Source organism: Centropristis striata, chromosome 3 (genome assembly GCF_030273125.1).
Source record: "Centropristis striata isolate RG_2023a ecotype Rhode Island chromosome 3, C.striata_1.0, whole genome shotgun sequence".
In the NCBI taxonomy this organism is placed as follows: Eukaryota; Metazoa; Chordata; class Actinopteri; order Perciformes; family Serranidae; genus Centropristis; species Centropristis striata.
This window is the reverse complement of record NC_081519.1, coordinates 37,098,454-37,116,247: the sequence shown is the minus strand read 5'-3', so window position 1 is coordinate 37,116,247 and position 17,794 is coordinate 37,098,454. Positions and strand designations below refer to the sequence as shown.

At 37.4% G+C, this 17,794-nt stretch overlaps 1 protein-coding gene across 1 annotated transcript; it reads right to left on the bottom strand.

The window, feature by feature from the left end:
• Nucleotides 1–964: 964 nt before the first annotated feature.
• Nucleotides 965–17,368, bottom strand: itcha (itchy E3 ubiquitin protein ligase a). Its single transcript, XM_059329257.1, has 24 exons — nucleotides 17,250–17,368; nucleotides 15,416–15,494; nucleotides 14,935–15,076; nucleotides 14,608–14,732; nucleotides 13,447–13,578; nucleotides 12,815–12,863; nucleotides 12,483–12,661; nucleotides 12,039–12,267; nucleotides 11,765–11,860; nucleotides 11,293–11,467; nucleotides 10,404–10,473; nucleotides 10,172–10,256; nucleotides 9,538–9,666; nucleotides 9,121–9,193; nucleotides 8,893–8,964; nucleotides 7,782–7,870; nucleotides 7,383–7,542; nucleotides 6,966–7,099; nucleotides 6,567–6,707; nucleotides 6,066–6,186; nucleotides 5,790–5,894; nucleotides 5,283–5,379; nucleotides 5,116–5,188; nucleotides 965–4,282 (listed from the first exon to the last, which is right to left on the bottom strand). The coding sequence occupies exons 2-24, from the start codon at nucleotides 15,438–15,440 to the stop codon at nucleotides 4,183–4,185; spliced, it is 2,601 nt and encodes an 866-aa protein (XP_059185240.1). The 5' UTR covers nucleotides 15,441–15,494; nucleotides 17,250–17,368; the 3' UTR covers nucleotides 965–4,182.
• Between the last annotated feature and the right edge of the window lie 426 nt (nucleotides 17,369–17,794).

Genomic DNA, 17,794 nt, shown 5'->3' with positions numbered 1-17,794 from the left:
ATAGGGTATAAAATTGATATCACTTAGCATACAGTTAACTGTATTTTGGATGCTTTCTTTCCACTTATCTGAAAGAAGACGTGAAACATGACATGACATGAAAAAATGTGACAACTTGAAAAAAAAGTTTTTGTCTGTAGTATCTCACCTTAAGGCTTTCTTCATTCTCAGTGTGAAAGTATTGAATAATGCGGGCCAGAGGGGACTGCATAACTATGCTGTTAGTGTATTTGCTGTGGCCGTTTGTACAGCAAAGCTACATTCCAGACTTTGGTGAGTAACTTTAGCAAATGCATTAGTCATTTATCTATTGTATATTACATAATAGGAGAGTGATTTTTAGGACCTTTTAAAGTGGGAGTAGAAGAGATGCCATAAGTCGAGTAAAGCCACTTTAAGGGCGTACACTGATACAGAAATCTGATACATTCTTCAAGTCAACACCCATGCACACTGTTAAACGTGAAGAAATATATCTAAATATATCTAAGTAAGAAAACAAAAATGTTTCGCACCATGAGCTTTTTTTCATCCTTTTAATACAGGAGAAGGTACAATGATCATTGGTTGAAGCATTCAGATGTTTTACTTCATTTAAAAAACAGTAAAAAAGTAACTGTAACTTATTGAAATTTGAATAGTAATTATTTTAAGATTTATCAATATATCAAAAGTAAAAGCACCCTTTCTGTGTGTTATATTATTGTACTCACAACATTACTGCTGTTGCATTAATGTGTAAACAGCAATCTTATGTTGTGGACGTTCATGGAAATTGTAGCTACTAAGATGTTTATAGTACCATCTTCATTTCATTTAACACAATTTAATGTATTTTTAATATTTTAAGAGTACAATATGCAAAACAATTGTTGCTTTACAGTTAATTAGTGGACATATACAAACAAAAGTAATGAGCTGTGTGTATGATGTTGTGAAAAAGTTGCAAAGAATGTTGCAGGAGCCCAGTGTTTAAATCATTTTATTACTGTTTTTTTTCCTCAATCAATCCAGTCCATTGTTACATGAAACCCATCCTCCAAATAAATAGTATTCAACCATTGACTTCCACTTATCAAAAAAGTTAGAGCTTCAAAAAAACAGTGATTACACTATCAACATGATTTACAATGCAATCAGGACAACTAAAACACTAGTTTGCATATTTCTATACATTGAACTGCTCCATGATCTGGAACACAGCAGTGATTAAACAGTGAAGTGGTTAATTCAACCAGTTTGGAGTGTCAAGGTGCTATATTATTAGTCGTAATCTGTTAAAATCTTCAACAGTAAACATTTTAATCACAAACCTTCTTTAATTAAGGTTGTTTTTTTTTCAATAATCTCTTCACATGTCTGCACACCAGTAGGAACACACTATGTGTTTGTGTGCTGCCAGTTAGGGGTAAAAAATGTGAGATAATAAGAAACTGACACAATTAAGAATAAAGTGAGCAGTAACTGATATTGACTGAGGGTCAAATACACCTGTAAATTAAGGGAAAGCTTAGGCCTTTTTAATGTAGTACTAGCATTGACATCATGAAATAAAACACTACCACATGATGCATACAAAATTTGCAGATACGTCCTTTTACATTGTATTGAGAAGTGAATTTGCTGAAACTGATTTTTCCAATGATTTGGGATACAAAATGAATTTATACCATGTACTTTACAGCTCGTTGCGCACACGCACACACACACACACACACACACACACACACACACACACACACTACACAGCTTGACGCTATGACTGTTACAAATTGTTTAAAAATATGACTTTAGTTTTCTTCAGATTTTGTATTTAAAGACACAATGAGTAGGATTTGTCTGTTGTGGTTTGTAAACACAATATTCAAAGTTTCCAGAAAGTTTAGTAATCTTCAGGCTAGTCCAGACAGGAGAATTTAGCAGAGCTTTCAAGCATCTGACTCAGATGACACTGATCAAAGTGTCAGCCAGGCCATACTCAGAAATGTCCCAAATACAGCAAAGTTAAAAATGAAAAAGCAGAAAATACAGGCAGAAGAAAGGGTTCTTCTAGCATGTCTGAGATTATTTTTAGTACAATTTAAGAGTCTTTATCTTTTTTAAAGGAAAATCCTACTTATTGTGTCTTTAAGATTCAAGTAGCTCAGCTACCTTTTTGTACCTCACAGTGTTACCCCCTAATATAATAAAGGACAACTAACAACTTAAAAGTGACAACTGATGTGAACTGTGTAATCAGTTAGGGGATGTTATGAACTGATTACACTTAAGACTTTTAAGTCAAATGGTTTATTTATTTAAAAAAAAAATCCTTTGGTAGATTGGTTTAATAGTAATTTTCTTAAAGAGATACTCTACCTGTTACTAAAAAAAGAAACTTTAAGTTTGATGTTAGTGGAGCTATTTTTGGAAAAGACATGAAATACGCTAATATACTACTGTACAAATCTGAATACCTAACACCCTATAAAACTAGGGCCACTTATATTACATTAATTCAAATCTTAATTATCAACTTATGCCTGCAACTCAAAGGGGTCCACAGCTCGGGTGAACTAAATGTATTAAGATTTTAAACACATTTTCTACTTTAAGTATATTTACATAAACTGCATTAGTCACTTAACACGTTAAACAGTAAGGATTTTCATTATTGATCTAGGATAATACTTAAATCTCAACATCTACCAGAGAATTGGCTACCTTTCAGTGGGACTAGGTCAGTATGCAACAAATCATTTTATCTCTATTACACAATACATCTTAAAGCTCCCACTTCATTAGTAGCAGCTCAGAATTATCAAGAAAACACTTCACTCCTTTCAGTCTTCCTGACTGGTAAAGGAAGCGGCCATTCATGGTCAAATAGGCTGACATTGAATACAGCACAGATTATTTTGGGAAGGCAAAGTTTTCAAATTGAATCACACCAAACCAGTTTCACCATACACACTCGCAAATATGCAAATGTTCTCTATTTCAGATTGAGACTTAAAATCAATAGTACAACCCTGATTGCAAAAAATTGTGGGATGCTGTGTAAAAGAGTAAATAAAAACAGAATGCAGAAAATTCAGAATGAGTGTATATATTTACAAAAAAACAAAAGGTTCCCAGTTTGTGCATTTAGATATTTTGTCTTTTTACAGCTGAATGTAGCTTTCAAAGAATTTGCAAATCATCGCATTCTGTTTTTATTACGTTTTTCACAGCATCTCAATTGTTTTTCCAATTGGGCTTGTAAATGCTGAAACTTATCAAAGTGTTAGAAAATGATCAAACAAATCACTGTTTGGCTCTATTATTGGCAAAAATTGTTTTCTACAAAACTATTGCACATAAAAATACAACCTCTCTTAAGAACAATCACAACCCTCTTACTGCTCACCTAACTATGTGCAAACTAGTTCAAAGTTTTAACTCATTATAAAGTTAAGAAAGCAATCTGTCAGAAGAAGAGAAATTATCATTACAATTAGCATGATCATATTTATCAAAGTTATTAAAGAAACTGCGTATGTGCTACAGGAGTCAGTCAGCTGTTAAAAAAAATAAAATCCATTCATTCATCCTAAAAAAAATAAAATAAAAGCAGAGTCTGACAGACCCAAAACCATAAATGTGCCTTTGATGTAACTTTTAGATATGAACTTCTTTATTTTAAGTCAAAACGCACAAATATGGTTCTTTTCTCTGAAATTATTCATTCTAGTGCATAGACCCGAGGAGGCGGCTCTTAAAGGTGTTACTACTGCACAAATTCACAGGTAGAAACTGAAGAGAAACACGTGTAGAAACTGCACTTGCGCAACCGTACAGCGAGTGCAGACATGACAGGGTGAAAAAGGCGTCTCTTCTGCTTTAATCGCCTGATAGTGGGCTGACCAGGGCGAAGCGAGATCAGCTGGATTAGGGTGGGACCGATCGTGTAGGTGAAAAGTGAAGCAAAGGTGGAGGAGAGTTCACGAGTCTCTTGTGAGATAAATGAATTTGTGAAGAAACAGTTGTTACTGCATATGATCATGTGATAGAAAATGAAGAGTTGTAGGTCCATCTACCAGTTTAGAAGCAGTTCCTGGCTGCAAGGAGAATCTGTGGAAAAGTGCTCTTGTATGAAATGGATCTGGCTCCTCCAAAACCCACACTGCTCCATCCCATCCTGCAGCTCCTGTTCTTGTTGCATTACTCCTGTCCAAAGCCTTCTGTCTCCTCTATGGCGAACATGAGCTTCTCCTTCAGCTGCTCATAGCTCTTGTAAGGAGGGAGGTCCAGGCGATTAAAGCTACATGGAGAAAAGAGAAATAGATTTATACTCATGGAACACTTAGAGTATGGAACACATACTCTTCCTGTAAGTCGCTTTGGATAAAAGTGTCTGCTAAATGACTAAATGTAAATGTAAATGGAACAGATTTTGACTGAACTGCTGATAAATTAAATGTTTTTGCGTTCCTTAATGTTCTGTGTTATTCATGAGATTCTGACATATCCGGGGGGGAAATGTCACGTGTTTCACGGATTACACTGACGCTGCGTGAGAAGATGTGGTAAACAAACACTGTCTAAACTGTATTTCTCAAATTATAACAACAATGCATTCTCACGCAGTATTATATAACTTCAAATGCCAAATTAATGCCGACAATAAAAGGAAGGCTGGTGACTAGTTGAATCAGAAATGACTAAGAGGGTTTGGTCATAAAGGGTTAATCCTGCATCAGTGTGGACATATGGTTACATACTTGAAGCCTCAAGATTTCAAATGTTATTGCCTCTCCAGATATACACGTGCAAATATGTGAAATACTTTCTGCGGGAGGCTCCTTGGAGGAAAAACAATAAATAGTAAATATAGCTATAAAAGGTATATTAAATACAATATAATCATAAAGTATAATATGCAATCAAAAAAAACAAACAGAAAATAGTTCATATAAAAAGACAAATAAAATATAATAACAAAATAAAATATAATAACAAAAAAAGTCCATTAAAGAAAACTATAGAAGTAGTAGAAGTAAAGTAAAATATTAAATAAATAAAAAGACGTTTTTAAAAAGGTTAATAAATGCCTGAGGACTTCTGTGAAAGTAGAAGAAGATTAACCAGCTTTACCATGTGTGGCTTCGTGGAAGCCAGTTCTCTTTGCCCACTTTCTCAATGCAGAACTTTTGAGGACCGTTGCTTCCTATATTAATAACAAGCATAAAGAAAATTAAATCAAAAAGTCCATTTGATTAGGATATACCGTGTGTGAATGTGCATGTGTCTATTTTACACACCCATCAGGTCAGCGAAGCCGCCCACAGGAAGGCGACAGGTTCCTGTGACAAACTGCAGCAGTCTCATCCGCTTTTCGTTGTCCATCTCCTTCACAAACTGTCAACAGATCAATTTGTGTTACTACCAAATCCAGTATGATAATTTCTAAAATACTAATAAGAATACTACACTCTAAATTTGATGCATTCTGCTTTTAGTTTAGGTCTTACAGACCATCCCAACATAATTCTCCTAAACTCCCATGATTTTATTTAAGAAAGTTTTTGGAGGGAAGGCTCACAGTATCTGAAGTAACTGCAAAACGAGATTCAATCCAGAAAGGTTTTAAATCATGAGTTTCATCTATTTTAAATCTTGAGACAAAATCAAACTTCACTACCATTGTGCAGAATTAATCTACTATAGTAAAAGTAGAGGAAAGTGGGAAGGGATGGATAAGAAATTGTGTTTTAATCTTACTGTTCAACTGAACAGTACAGTCTGAAAGTGTAACTGTTTGCACCAACCTGCCAGAACCAAAGGATCTGTTTGCTGCTTCGGGCATAGTGCCTGTAGATTGTGTTTCTCTGCCAGTCCACCAGGTCTATCTCCTGCATCCCACACAGCATCACCTACAGGCAAGAAGGAAGCAACATCTTTAATTTGAAGGGGACTTACTCACATTTGGATGATTTTTTCTCTGCAGATTCTAAACCTCTTCTGAAGGATCAACTATACCCAAAACATCAGACTTTTCCTGCTTTGCTAAAAGTTGTGGAGAATAGGTATAGTTACTTCAGTACCTCTAATTCCTTAGCATCAAAGTATTGAAGGTACTGCTGGGGCAAAACTTCATTGAAGCCCTCAAAGAATGCTTGAGTCTGCTCCTCCACACCTCTGGACAGCCGCCACTCTGCCACCAACCTGCATACAAAAATAAAAAATTCAAACTTGTACTGAAAGAGTGGAGATTAATATTTGCTTAAAAATGAGTATGTTGATTTTTCCAAGTATAACATCATCAAAAAAGTGTAATAGGTCATTTCAAATTCAAAGTAATAATGTAAATGTAATGCCAACTCTTGTTTAAATGGTATCACTCTACTAGTGAATATACACAATGTAGTTTACATTACAAGAAAATTGGAATACTTGGTTCACATACAATACTGTTTACAGCTTTTTCAGAATTTGACTGTGGGGAATAGCAGTGTGTTATACTATTCTAAGTCTTGTATGTGTACAGTAAAAGTGACTGTTGATGACAGATGGTGCCTGAGAAGCAGCAGAGGATGCATATGTACCTGATGTATTCCTCCTTATTCTCCTCAGTTACTTGGATGTTCCCTCCATCTGGTTTCAGCTCGTGGGTGGTGACCTCCCCCAGGATCTCCTTGTCAACGGAGAAGAACATCTCCAGGCCGCACTCCTCTATGTTATTATCCCTGCAGGCCAAAGAGTCATTATCATTATGAACAAAAGAAATCCACCCACCAGTGCTTCTAAATACACTAATATGTTACAAAAGTCAGAGTTTTCCATTTCACGTGGGACTAGGTGCTATACAGACCATTTCTTGGCCGCCACCAGTAACTTCTTAAGAGTCTGAGCTGAGGAACAGTCTGGCACATAACCAGGGTATCGATCTTTAACTGAACTCCTGGCAGGAGAGCAAATAAGTGCATTTCCGCTATCAGACCTACTTGATCCAGATGAGTGAGTTGTAAAACTCCGGATCGATGGACTCCAGGTCTTTGAGAGCCAGAGGTTTGTTCAGAATACGCTTGTAGAAAGGCAGGGAGAAACCTGTGTCGATGAATTTGCCATGGAACAAGGCCTGGGAAGGAACAACACAAGACAATTGAGTGAGCAAATGTATTTTAAAAAAATGCCAGACAGAAAAAGATGTAATAGTATGGGAAGAGATTGACTATTTTGACATAGATAAATATCGGATTATAAGAGTTCATTTTAAAGAGGAATGTAAACAATATTACATGAATAACACATGATTATTGTTCATTTTGCCACACAAACACAATTCATCTTGTGGGCCAAAGTAATCATGTCATTATATTGAGTTCAAATACTGATCGCACACTAAGTAATAGTGCAGATACCATGGCAATGAAGCGTCCTATGAACTTGAAGTACTTGAGGTGATCAGGGTTGATGTAGGAGGCAGGGTTGATCTGCAGACAATAGTTGTCTTTGCCAGCATACTCAAACAAACAGTACATGGGGTTCAGTACTTCATGAGACAGCAAGAAGAACCATTCCCTGTATTTAAAAACACAACAAACAAACAATTACTTGGAAGTGGTCATACTGGTTGAGGATGTTTAAAAACCTTGTTGAGCAGGACTTTAAAATCTCAAATTATATTTTGTGCGGCTGTTAGTACAGCAGGTTATGTAAGGCAAGGGTGGTGACAAAATGATACAAATGAGAACAAAACACGCCTAAGGAGTGATTCAATACGACACAACTGTACAAAAAATAAAATCAGTTGACATTACCTGGCCACACCTCCGTAGTCCAAACCTTCCTCTCCGGGGAAAATAATCCACAGTCTCCGCCTCAGGTCTTGAGGGTGGAAGCTCATGATCTTTGAACGAGACAAAGAATAAGAACAATCACCCACCTCAAACATTAACAAGACAATAGTGTTAGCCTATCTTGGCTGACATTACTATTTCTGAGAGACTCTTTTGTGAGTTTTGGAGCTAGATATTATTATGCGTGAAGATATTGATATCATATCATATGAAACTACACAACCTAAGGCATGCATTGGAACCATCGGAGTCATGCTCGCTAGGGAAATGGCTAAGTAACAATTCAAAGATAGGTGAAATAAAAAAATAAAAAAATAAATAAACTAGTAAATAGTTTCAAAGGGGTCCTCTGACCTCTCACATCAAGGTATCTGAATGAAATGGGTTTCATAGGTACCCACGAGTCTCCCCTTTATTGACATGACACATTTAAGCTTATCCTATGCAGTTTGGAGCTGAAACCATGCAGTTCTTCTCATACTCCACCTATTGCATTTGAATACTTCTGCATACTTGAGTCCCAAAACAGTCTTGGAATTGTAAAATTGGGTATGCCTAAAAAAAGCTGAGACACTTCTCAATTCAAGCTGAATTCTATTATAGAGAGATGATGTTAGTTCCCAGAGAAGCATTTTCATTGTACTGAGAGCTATTTTTTTTTTACTTGACCTCAATGTATAAAATGACCTGTTGTGACCTCTAGGATAATCAGTCTCGTAAAACTTTACAACCACAAACTATAGACCTAGAACATTCAGAGGATGTATGGCCTCCCTAAGCATATTGACAATAAGGGGGTTTCTACGCAAATTCCATAAGAGAAGTGCTCACTATCATTTTAAAGAAAAAAAAATCCTTTTACACAATTTTTTCAAGATCTAAACAGGCACCTAACCAAAACAACTCAAATGAATCTTCAGTTTTCCAGCTTTCAGGTGATGTATACTTATTCTATGTGGCACCCACTGTCTTCCTGCCATCTCCCCTAAAGATCCCAAGCCCCTTGCAACAAGGGTTTCTTAGAGTTAAACAGACAACTGACAAAAAGAAGAAAGTATATTAAAATAATTACCTGTTGGAATGAATCCTCAAACAAGGTTTTCCGGGAGACATTAATCTTAATGTGCTGAGGCATTGACAGTTGCTGAAAGGGGAGCAAAAAAACAACAAATTCTTGCATTTTAGACCATAATGCAGCAAACATTACATTTTGTCTTTACACATTCAGCTACCACAAAGATAAAGAATGATACACCACTTGTGAGATAAAGCATTTCAACACCTGTTGTGCAGTACATACCTGACACCAGAACCTGAAGTATTGCACTTTGGCTTTGAAGTCCCTGACATAGGTTATCTGTGGTCCATTCTCACTGTGGAACAGATAAGAATAACCACTTTCAATTTCCATGAAACAAGCTCATTTAGCATGTTACTGTTTATTCACAATGAAATTATGCAACTATGGTATCACTGTAATGAGGATCATCTGATTAGCTACCACCACTGATTAAAATGTATGTGAACATGCGTTGATCACTGTTTTATATTAACATTAAATCAAATGACTCAAACAAAGGGGTTGCTTTCAGGGTGTCTAGCTAAGTTAAATAAATCTGAATCTTCAGGCTACAGCTCACTGGACAAGTATCTGTTTAATAAATGCAGATGATGTGAAGTCCTCTTCCTGTAAGAGACGTTTTCAAGAAGAACTTACAGTGAGGATTTGCCAGTGCGAGGGTCAATGTAGGTTGTGGTTCGCCTGTTGTGGTCTACAAAGTAGGGAATACCATCCACAGTGAACCTCATCTCCCAACCCTCTGGAAGAGGCTTGTCATTCAGCAGCCTGAACAATACAAAAACACATAAATAAAAATTTAATACAATTGCGATTGCAATTGCTATGAGATAAAAACACACAAAATTCACATTGCAGTTGAAATTGAGGAAGAAAATTACGGAGAAAAGGTGCAAAAAAGCAAGATATACAGAAAGAAGCATCATTTATATATGTCCATAACGAAACAGAAGACTTGCTTTGTTATTTTTTTAATTTTATTTGTTTGTATATTGATAGTTATATATAATTTATGTTGCTTAGATAGAACCAATTTCCTACTTCAAAGTGGTAGTTAATTCCTTTTATTCTAAAACCTAAAAAAGGAGCATTTTTTGTCACTCCATTCTCCATAGACTTTCTACTCTTAAGTGGCTTATAAATACCCGAACTGAGCAGGTTGTTGATACATTAGCGCCTCTTAGAGGAAATAAAACATAACTACAGCTAAGTCATGCTGAACATTTTTAAAGACAGTAGTATAAAAGGTATGACAGTATCAAGTCACACTCACCCTTGTGTCCTGGGATCCTCCCACTGTGTCGTCCGAGTTGGGTGATGAACAAAATACACTCTGCCATTGGTGTCCGTTCTCTTCTCTGACATAAAACATATTTAATAAATATTTTAGTATCAGTTCAGTGCCATGCATTTCTATTAACGTCACATATTTCATATTAACATATTTATTGTGTTTTTCTAGCATTTCAGTAACTGCAACTGAAATAAAGCCCAGTGATATTTACCCCAGCCATGTGGCAGAGGTCCCAGCGGGTCAAACTCTTTGTTGGCCGTGGCTGCCAGCTGGTCTTGAAGCTGAGCCAGAGAGAAAGTGGGACACATGTCAAGTCTTAAAACGCTGCCTTTGTTACATTCTGTTAAAGCAAACAGAACTGCAGTGGAGTTCAAATGTATCATGAAGAAAGTGGAATTGACCACATAGCATTCTTATCTCTGTGGGTGTTAACATTTTGAATTTCCTCAACCATGTGATTTAAAACATACAAGTCTTGGCATTCATTATTAGATCATATGGAGTGGTGCAAAGTCTTCCTCTTTTGAGTCACTTACAGACATGAGAGCCAAATTAAGACATCAAAAACATTGAGAAACAGAGACAGATGCTACACATTTAAATTCTGGAAAGAAATTACAAAGACTGGGACAGTTTATAATAAAGTGTTTCTATGCTGGGAAACCAACAGGGTGGTTGGGAACATAAAAATAATTCCCTGTGGTATAAGTTTTACGAGTCACTTCATTTAGAACCAAACATTTACTATATTAGGTTGGTTTTACACCAACAGAAACTAATACTGCTTGTTATTTCACTTGGATGTTCAAGTTTCACTGTGCACAATGATGTATGTGCAGGATTTTACACTAAAAAGAAGTTTCCACATTCATCTGGTGAATGTGGAAAGTTTCTCTCTGCTCACTAAAAAGATCAGTTCTGCACATATGAATATTATTTCGTGAACATGAAATTATCAATATTGCATGACATTGATTACAACAGTGAAGTACTGGTAAAAACTAGGACAGAAATGTTTTCATTGTTCGACTGTTTGTTTGCTGTGCTTCAGGGGCAGTGAATGGAACAAATCCAGTAAGTAATACAATTATTACTCTCACCCCATAAATGAACCTCTGGTTAAACTGCTGCATGGCTCCCTGCAGTTGGCTGCGCTGGTGCTGCCACTCTTCATAGTTACGCACCGACTCCTGCGTGGGGCGTTGCCACGTAGTAGTTCGGGTAATGTGGTCAACATAGTACACCCTACCCATCGGATCCACCCTGCGCTCCCACCTACAGGGGAGGAAAAGTAAAAAGAAGGCAGTGCTAAGTTGACAATGGAGGCCAAACAGTGAATGACACTGACACACAATGACATAATATTTTTGAATATTGTAAACATGGTACTGACATGAAATTTAAAAAAAAACAGCTAGCATGAACAAAAAAAAAAAAAAGAGTGAAGCTCTACAGTAATAGTAGTTATGATATATCTGTACAAATCTGAAATCATTTTATATTATTATAACACAGCCGACAGAGCGGAGAAAGAACCATGTTGGTATTCATAGTATGAAAGTGTGTTGGTACCCTGTAGGCAGAGGGTCAGGCCGTTCCCAGGTTGTCCTTTTCTCAATGTGGTCTACATAGTACACCCGACCGTTCTGGTCCACCCTTTGCTCCCACCTGCAGAGACAGGTGAATGAGCAAAGACAACCAGATAGAGGTAAAGCAAACTGATGTGGTCACTGAAAACAATACAATTCTTTAAAATACCTAAAACCTTGCTACATAATACAATAAAACACAGATAGACATTTCTAAGGCTACAATGTAATATGCCTGTTAACAGTAGTATTTTTACCCTGGTGGTAAGGGGCCGTTGCTCATAGGTGCGACTCTGGGAGTTGTTGTGGCCGGAGCTGCAGGGGCAGAGGTCCCTGGTTTGGGCCCACCTGCTGTCTGTGAAGAACCTGCTGCCCCTGCAGCTGAGTCATCCTGCTGATTTGAACACCCACTAGCTGACGCCTGAGAAGAGCCATCGGAAGCTGGACCTTCACTCAGCTCACTCGGCGAGGAACTGCTAGAAGAGGCTGGGGAGAGGAGTAGGCGGATGTCAGAAAGGAAAACCTTTAAGTCTGTGAATTAATTTGCAGGGGTGTATTTGCTTTAAACACAATGCACACACTATTTCAGTACATGAAAAAAAATTGGTGAATGTAAAAGGACGGACATGTCAAATTGGAATAGCTAATGTAATGTAGCTAACGTGTATTGTTAAGTATTTGATATATTATGCTTTTCCTACTTGGCGAGGCTGCTGGTCTGTGAGGCATAGGAGGAGGAGGTCGGGCTGGTCTGGGAGGACGCAAGGAGTTGGAGCCACCTGGAGACCGTGAAGGAGAAGCCGTACCATTGACAGCATGACCATTAGGCACAATGACCCACTCCTCTGAGTCACTGGAGGGAGATGTGTCTCTGCTTGACCTGGGGAATGAAGATATTTTCTGAAGTTATTCTACAGGTATAACAATGAGTATTTTTATAGGAGAGATGTTTTTGTCACCCCAAACTCCTAAAGTAAGATTTGCACAAAGAAGTATAGCAATGTATAGGTCTGTAGATAAAAATGTACTGAACCTGTTGCCAGCATCTCCATTTTGTTTTGCATTTCCATTTGGAACAACAACTAGAATGACAGAGAAAAAGATGACAGTGAAAACATTTTGTTGAATCATTTAGGATGTTACAGCAACAGTTGGTTATTCAAGAATTGTGAACAAGATGTGTGAAGATGGATTTTTTTTTTTTACAGTTGAATTAACAAATTTCAAGTTGGGGTAAGCAGTTTATTTTCTTTGCATGATTAGGCAAACATTCTATAATAACCTTTCAGTATGTTGTCTTTTAACACTTCCACACCTCCTCTTGGCTCATTTTGTTGGCTTTGGAAAATTAGGCACGTGATGGGAAACATTTGCATATCACAGTCATTTCAGAAAGAGGGCGTTCCGAGCATGTAAGTTGAATTACTCAAAAATATTGATATTTCTACATAACATTTTGTTGTTAGTCAACAGCAGACACATCAGGAGTCCAAATAAATAGACACTGCAGCAGCATTTTTCACTATTGATGACTATATAACAAATGACTGAGAAAGGAACGGAAAATCTATTAAATATAGCTACTGAAAAAGAATAGAGTTCTGCAAATCTATGCATTGTCTTTGATCTAGTATGGTGAATTTCTATGTATGTGTGGTTGCTTACCATGTTCTTTCTCTGCTGCGGCAAAGGTTTCTGCATCTACCTGCATGCCGTCTAGACAGACTGATAGGTCACCAACAACATCCCGAGGGTCTCTGTCAGAGCACAGCTGCAGTGTCTGCACCACTTCACATACTGGGGAGAGTGCAGAGTTAAACAGGTGATTAGAATTTGCAAGACTGACATCATGCCTGAGGGACACTCATCACACAAAGACCTGCATTGACCCATCACAACAAAAAGAAAACAGATGATGCTAAGGATGCACTAGATGCAGCAGAAATCACTTTTTACTTTGCATAGTTTTTCCCAATGATAAATCAGAGATTAAAGTTCAGAGACATTTTTTCTTTGGAGGGCCCCCTCACTGGCCCTTCATAATCGTCTCATTCTCAGGGTATTTGGTTACCGCTTTCAGTCTTTCTGGTGAAAGGATGAGGCTCTACAGATGGCAGTAACAGTGACTCTGTCAGCTCACAACACTTTCGTCTCATGGGGTGTAAAAAGCAGCATGGCCCCGAGGGGCTACTAGCAAGGCTTTTAGAACCTTGTTTACTATTGCCAAATGAAAAGTAAGCAGCTATAAAGAATACAGACCAGACTTTAATGTCACATGGTTTGCACATGCCGAAATGAGCCATTGCATTAGGCTGTAAACAGACTCCAAGCAAGCAGAAGGTCATATGATTAGGTGAGGCCTGTGTCCCAGGGAAAAGAGAACCTACTGAGCACTGTGCATTTTGGTTGTTAAGCTTATCAAAGCCCAATAAAACACTCTCATAACAAACAGATGCAAATATGCACTCTTACACAAGTATGCACAGTCTGCGAGCAACATCTGCCAAACATAATATGCTGCTGATGGACATGATACACAAAAATGGGATTACAAGGGATACAACTTTTTATTATCCTGAAATAAATAAGCCATGTGGAGTTAAGCCTGAATACATCATTATATTCTGTGGGAACCCCAAGAGCCTAGACATATTAGCTCTTTACTCTGCTCCTTGGACAACACATTATTTCAATGTCCAAAGTTGAAATGACAAATACCGGTAAAGGTGAACTGTGTTATAATAAGATTCACAGAATAAAGTTGTTTGTTTGACTTGAGGAAATACAAGAATATAACTTTGGAGGGAGAAAATAATGTGAACTCACATTTCAGGTCGTTAGCTTTAAGGGTCTCACTGATCTCCAGTATAGCCATTCCCAGCAGTATGTCTGCTTTCAGTGTCTGGTGGCTCCAAACCCGAAAGATCAGCTTGCTGACCGGAGTCACAATTCTTTAAAAAAGTGAGCAAATGACAAGTCAAAATCATAAAAAGGTTAAGGATGGTCTGCACTAATGCTGAAGTCAACTGTGAATATCTGTGAAAAAATATCAATGATAATTTTGGTATTTAATTTATTTTCTTAAATTGGGCATGATTTCTTAATTAAACATTTTGTGTACATCTCTAAGACTAACATAAAAGTCGTACTCACACTGTGACAGCCTGCTTCCATTTGGGACTGTGAGTGTTGTTGCACTTTTCAGTCCTTTTTGACTGGCCATCCACTGCTACCTCAACGTAGGGGCTGGGTCCAAACCAGTTCTTTTTGTTTTCCTTGAGCTTGGCTGAAAGCACTAGAGCAAACACCACAGTGAAATTGTAATACATTTAACTTTCAGTCAATTTGATCAGAATTTATTTGAATAAGTTGAATTTAATAAAGTTACAACTTAATTATACCATGAACAAATACATATAAATCACCACTTACTGAAGCCTCCCTGTACTGAACACACACAACAGTTAATGACAGCTCTGTTTTCGCTATAGGAACTCAACACTAAATAGCCTGTAGCATATGCAAAGTCAAACGATACTGAACACTCTGCCTTATCTGCCTATCCACTTTTCAATTTGTGTCTAAGTTCTGTTGATACACAAACTTACAATTCTTGCAATAATTGAAAACTTACCTGTGACTTGTAATTGGGCCTTCATGGTTCATCCATAACACTGCAGCCTTTTTGGCTACACCGAAAGGACCTGCAACAACTGCAACCAATGACATCATATGTAAACATGGAACAGTCTATGCAGGTAACCTACTTACAGAGTGATTAGGCTATTGGGTTGCTAAGGAAAGAGCACACTCTACTTCCTGAGGAAAGTCAGGTCCCTTTTAATGTGTGCAACAAAATGCAAATCCTGTTGTTACAAGCACAGTTCTCTTTGCTGTTATGTGCTGGGGTAGTGGCATCAGAGCCTTTAACCAAAACAGACTCTCTTCAGAAAGGCTGACTCTGTTCTGGGAATCAAACTGGATCCATCAGAAATGGTAGTGGAAAAGTGGATGCTGCACAAACTGTTGTGCATCATGGAAAACAATCTCAAATCCTCTTTATGATCTGCCAGTCAAGCAGCAGTGCATATTACAATACAAGGACGGCTACAGGAGGTTCTTCCTGCCAGCTCACATCTCTTGACACAACATCTTTGTGTCAGGTCAGGGGGTCCGGGAGGTAAGGCCTCTCACTTCTCCCATAATGGGCTAAAGACTAACAAGCCACACAAGCCAAAAAAAACCTGCACTAATTTAATTTTACATTCAATTTGACAAGAGTTGCAATTGTATGAGATTTTCACAGCATCATAACCGTCAAAAACATATTACAGTTTCAGTTGGTGTAGGTATTACAAACATCAGTTACGATGACCCTTAAAGGAATGAAAACAGAAGGGATTTTTTGGGAGGGTTGAACACATGTATAATTATGATTAAAACTTTGATCCATTTTTAACTAAGTCTTTCAAAAAGGCAGCACCAAATACAGTAGCAAGTATGAATTGATGAGACAATCTAACTACAGTAAAGCAAAATGTCTGTATTATAGTTTCAGATATCTTTAATTATTAAATGAGTATGTTTGTAGTGATACTGACTGAAAGATGTAACCCAATATATTGACCATAATAAAAGCTAAATATTTCATGTTACTATGTTTTATAGTTTGAATTTAGAGTAAACTGAGCACATTTTAACATAATTCCAACTATAGAATCCCATTAAAAGACCATCTCTTTTAATTATTGCCTGACTCGAACTCATCTTAAGCAGTATTTTAAAACTCTACACCTAATGTGCAATTCAGATAATTTAAGTGTTCTGATATACTTCACAAAAATAAGCGTCAGTGTTTCGGTTTAATCTGAGCTATTTCAAGAAACCGCCGTGTGTCTTCCATAACGGAAAATCCCATTCTTAACTTTGCTAATTTAAGTCTCACTAAATCTTCCTTGCTAATCTTTGACAACATGCTATGACAGGACAAGAAGACAGTTTAGATGTTATATAAAGGAGGATACGTAAATGTAATTTATTATTGAGATGGTGGTAACATAAAGTTGTCAAAGAGACGACGTAATCTCTGCTATCTGAAACATGAAGGCAGTACAACTGTAGCTTAATAGCTTTATCTGTCAGGTTAGCAGGACGTTAGCCAGCAGGAGATTTGTTATCGAGACAACTTCAAACACAAGCCTTTTATGAGGAAACGATTTTGACTATGATATTGCTTGAATGTAAAATAAGCTAAAATGTGAATATCGTTGTGAATAACTGAGAGAAACTGAGAAGTTCCACCACTTGGGACAACTTTGTTCGCCGCCGTCCTAACAACCGAGGCTTTAGCTAACCGTCCATTAACTAAGGCTAGTAATGCTAACAGCGCCCGGCTCCTTGAGCTGCTTCGATCGTTCAGTCGAGAAAATGTCACATATTTAATTCAGCGAAAGACTAGATGACCTTACCTGACAGAAGCAGACGACAAAGGGCCACACAGGCTTCAGTTTCAGCTATGCCGAGGTTGTTGACAGGTAGCTGCCTGCCATCAGCGCAGCCTTGTGTTCCGCTAGCCAGAACAAGATCGGCTTTTCCGGTGCGAGATTTTCAGAATAAAATATTATCCCCACAGAGCCCAAATATCGTCACCCTGTTAAAACAATCGCCTAACTCAAGTTTTGCAGGAAACACAAAAAACTTCACCAAAAGTGTAACATACGACATTTATTGATCATTTCACTCAAAAAGGATGTAACAAAGGATGGTTAATGGCATAGTAAGAACACTTTGTGTAAATTATGTAACTTAAGAGAAATAAATGACTTTTTTAACATGCCTTTGTGACTTAAGCAAGATTTGGTAACACTTTATTTTGAAGGTGTCTACATAAGAGTCACACAAGCCTGTCAGAAACATGACATGACAAGTATCATGAGCATTAATGTTACTTCAAAGTGTCATTAATGTTCATGACACATCCCATGCATAGACTGTATAAAATACCCCATGTCAT

Bases quoted from the DNA above. Each gene is read 5' to 3' on its own strand.
- itcha (XM_059329257.1), bottom strand. From the start codon at position 15,440: ATGAAGGCCCAATTACAAGTCACAG. The intron at 9,194-9,537 runs GTAAGTTCTTCT...TCTGTTCCACAG, and splicing joins CGCACTGGCAAATCCTCACT to TGAGAATGGACCACAGATAA. The intron at 7,871-8,892 runs GTAATTATTTTA...TCTCGTTCAAAG, and splicing joins TTGAGGATTCATTCCAACAG to ATCATGAGCTTCCACCCTCA.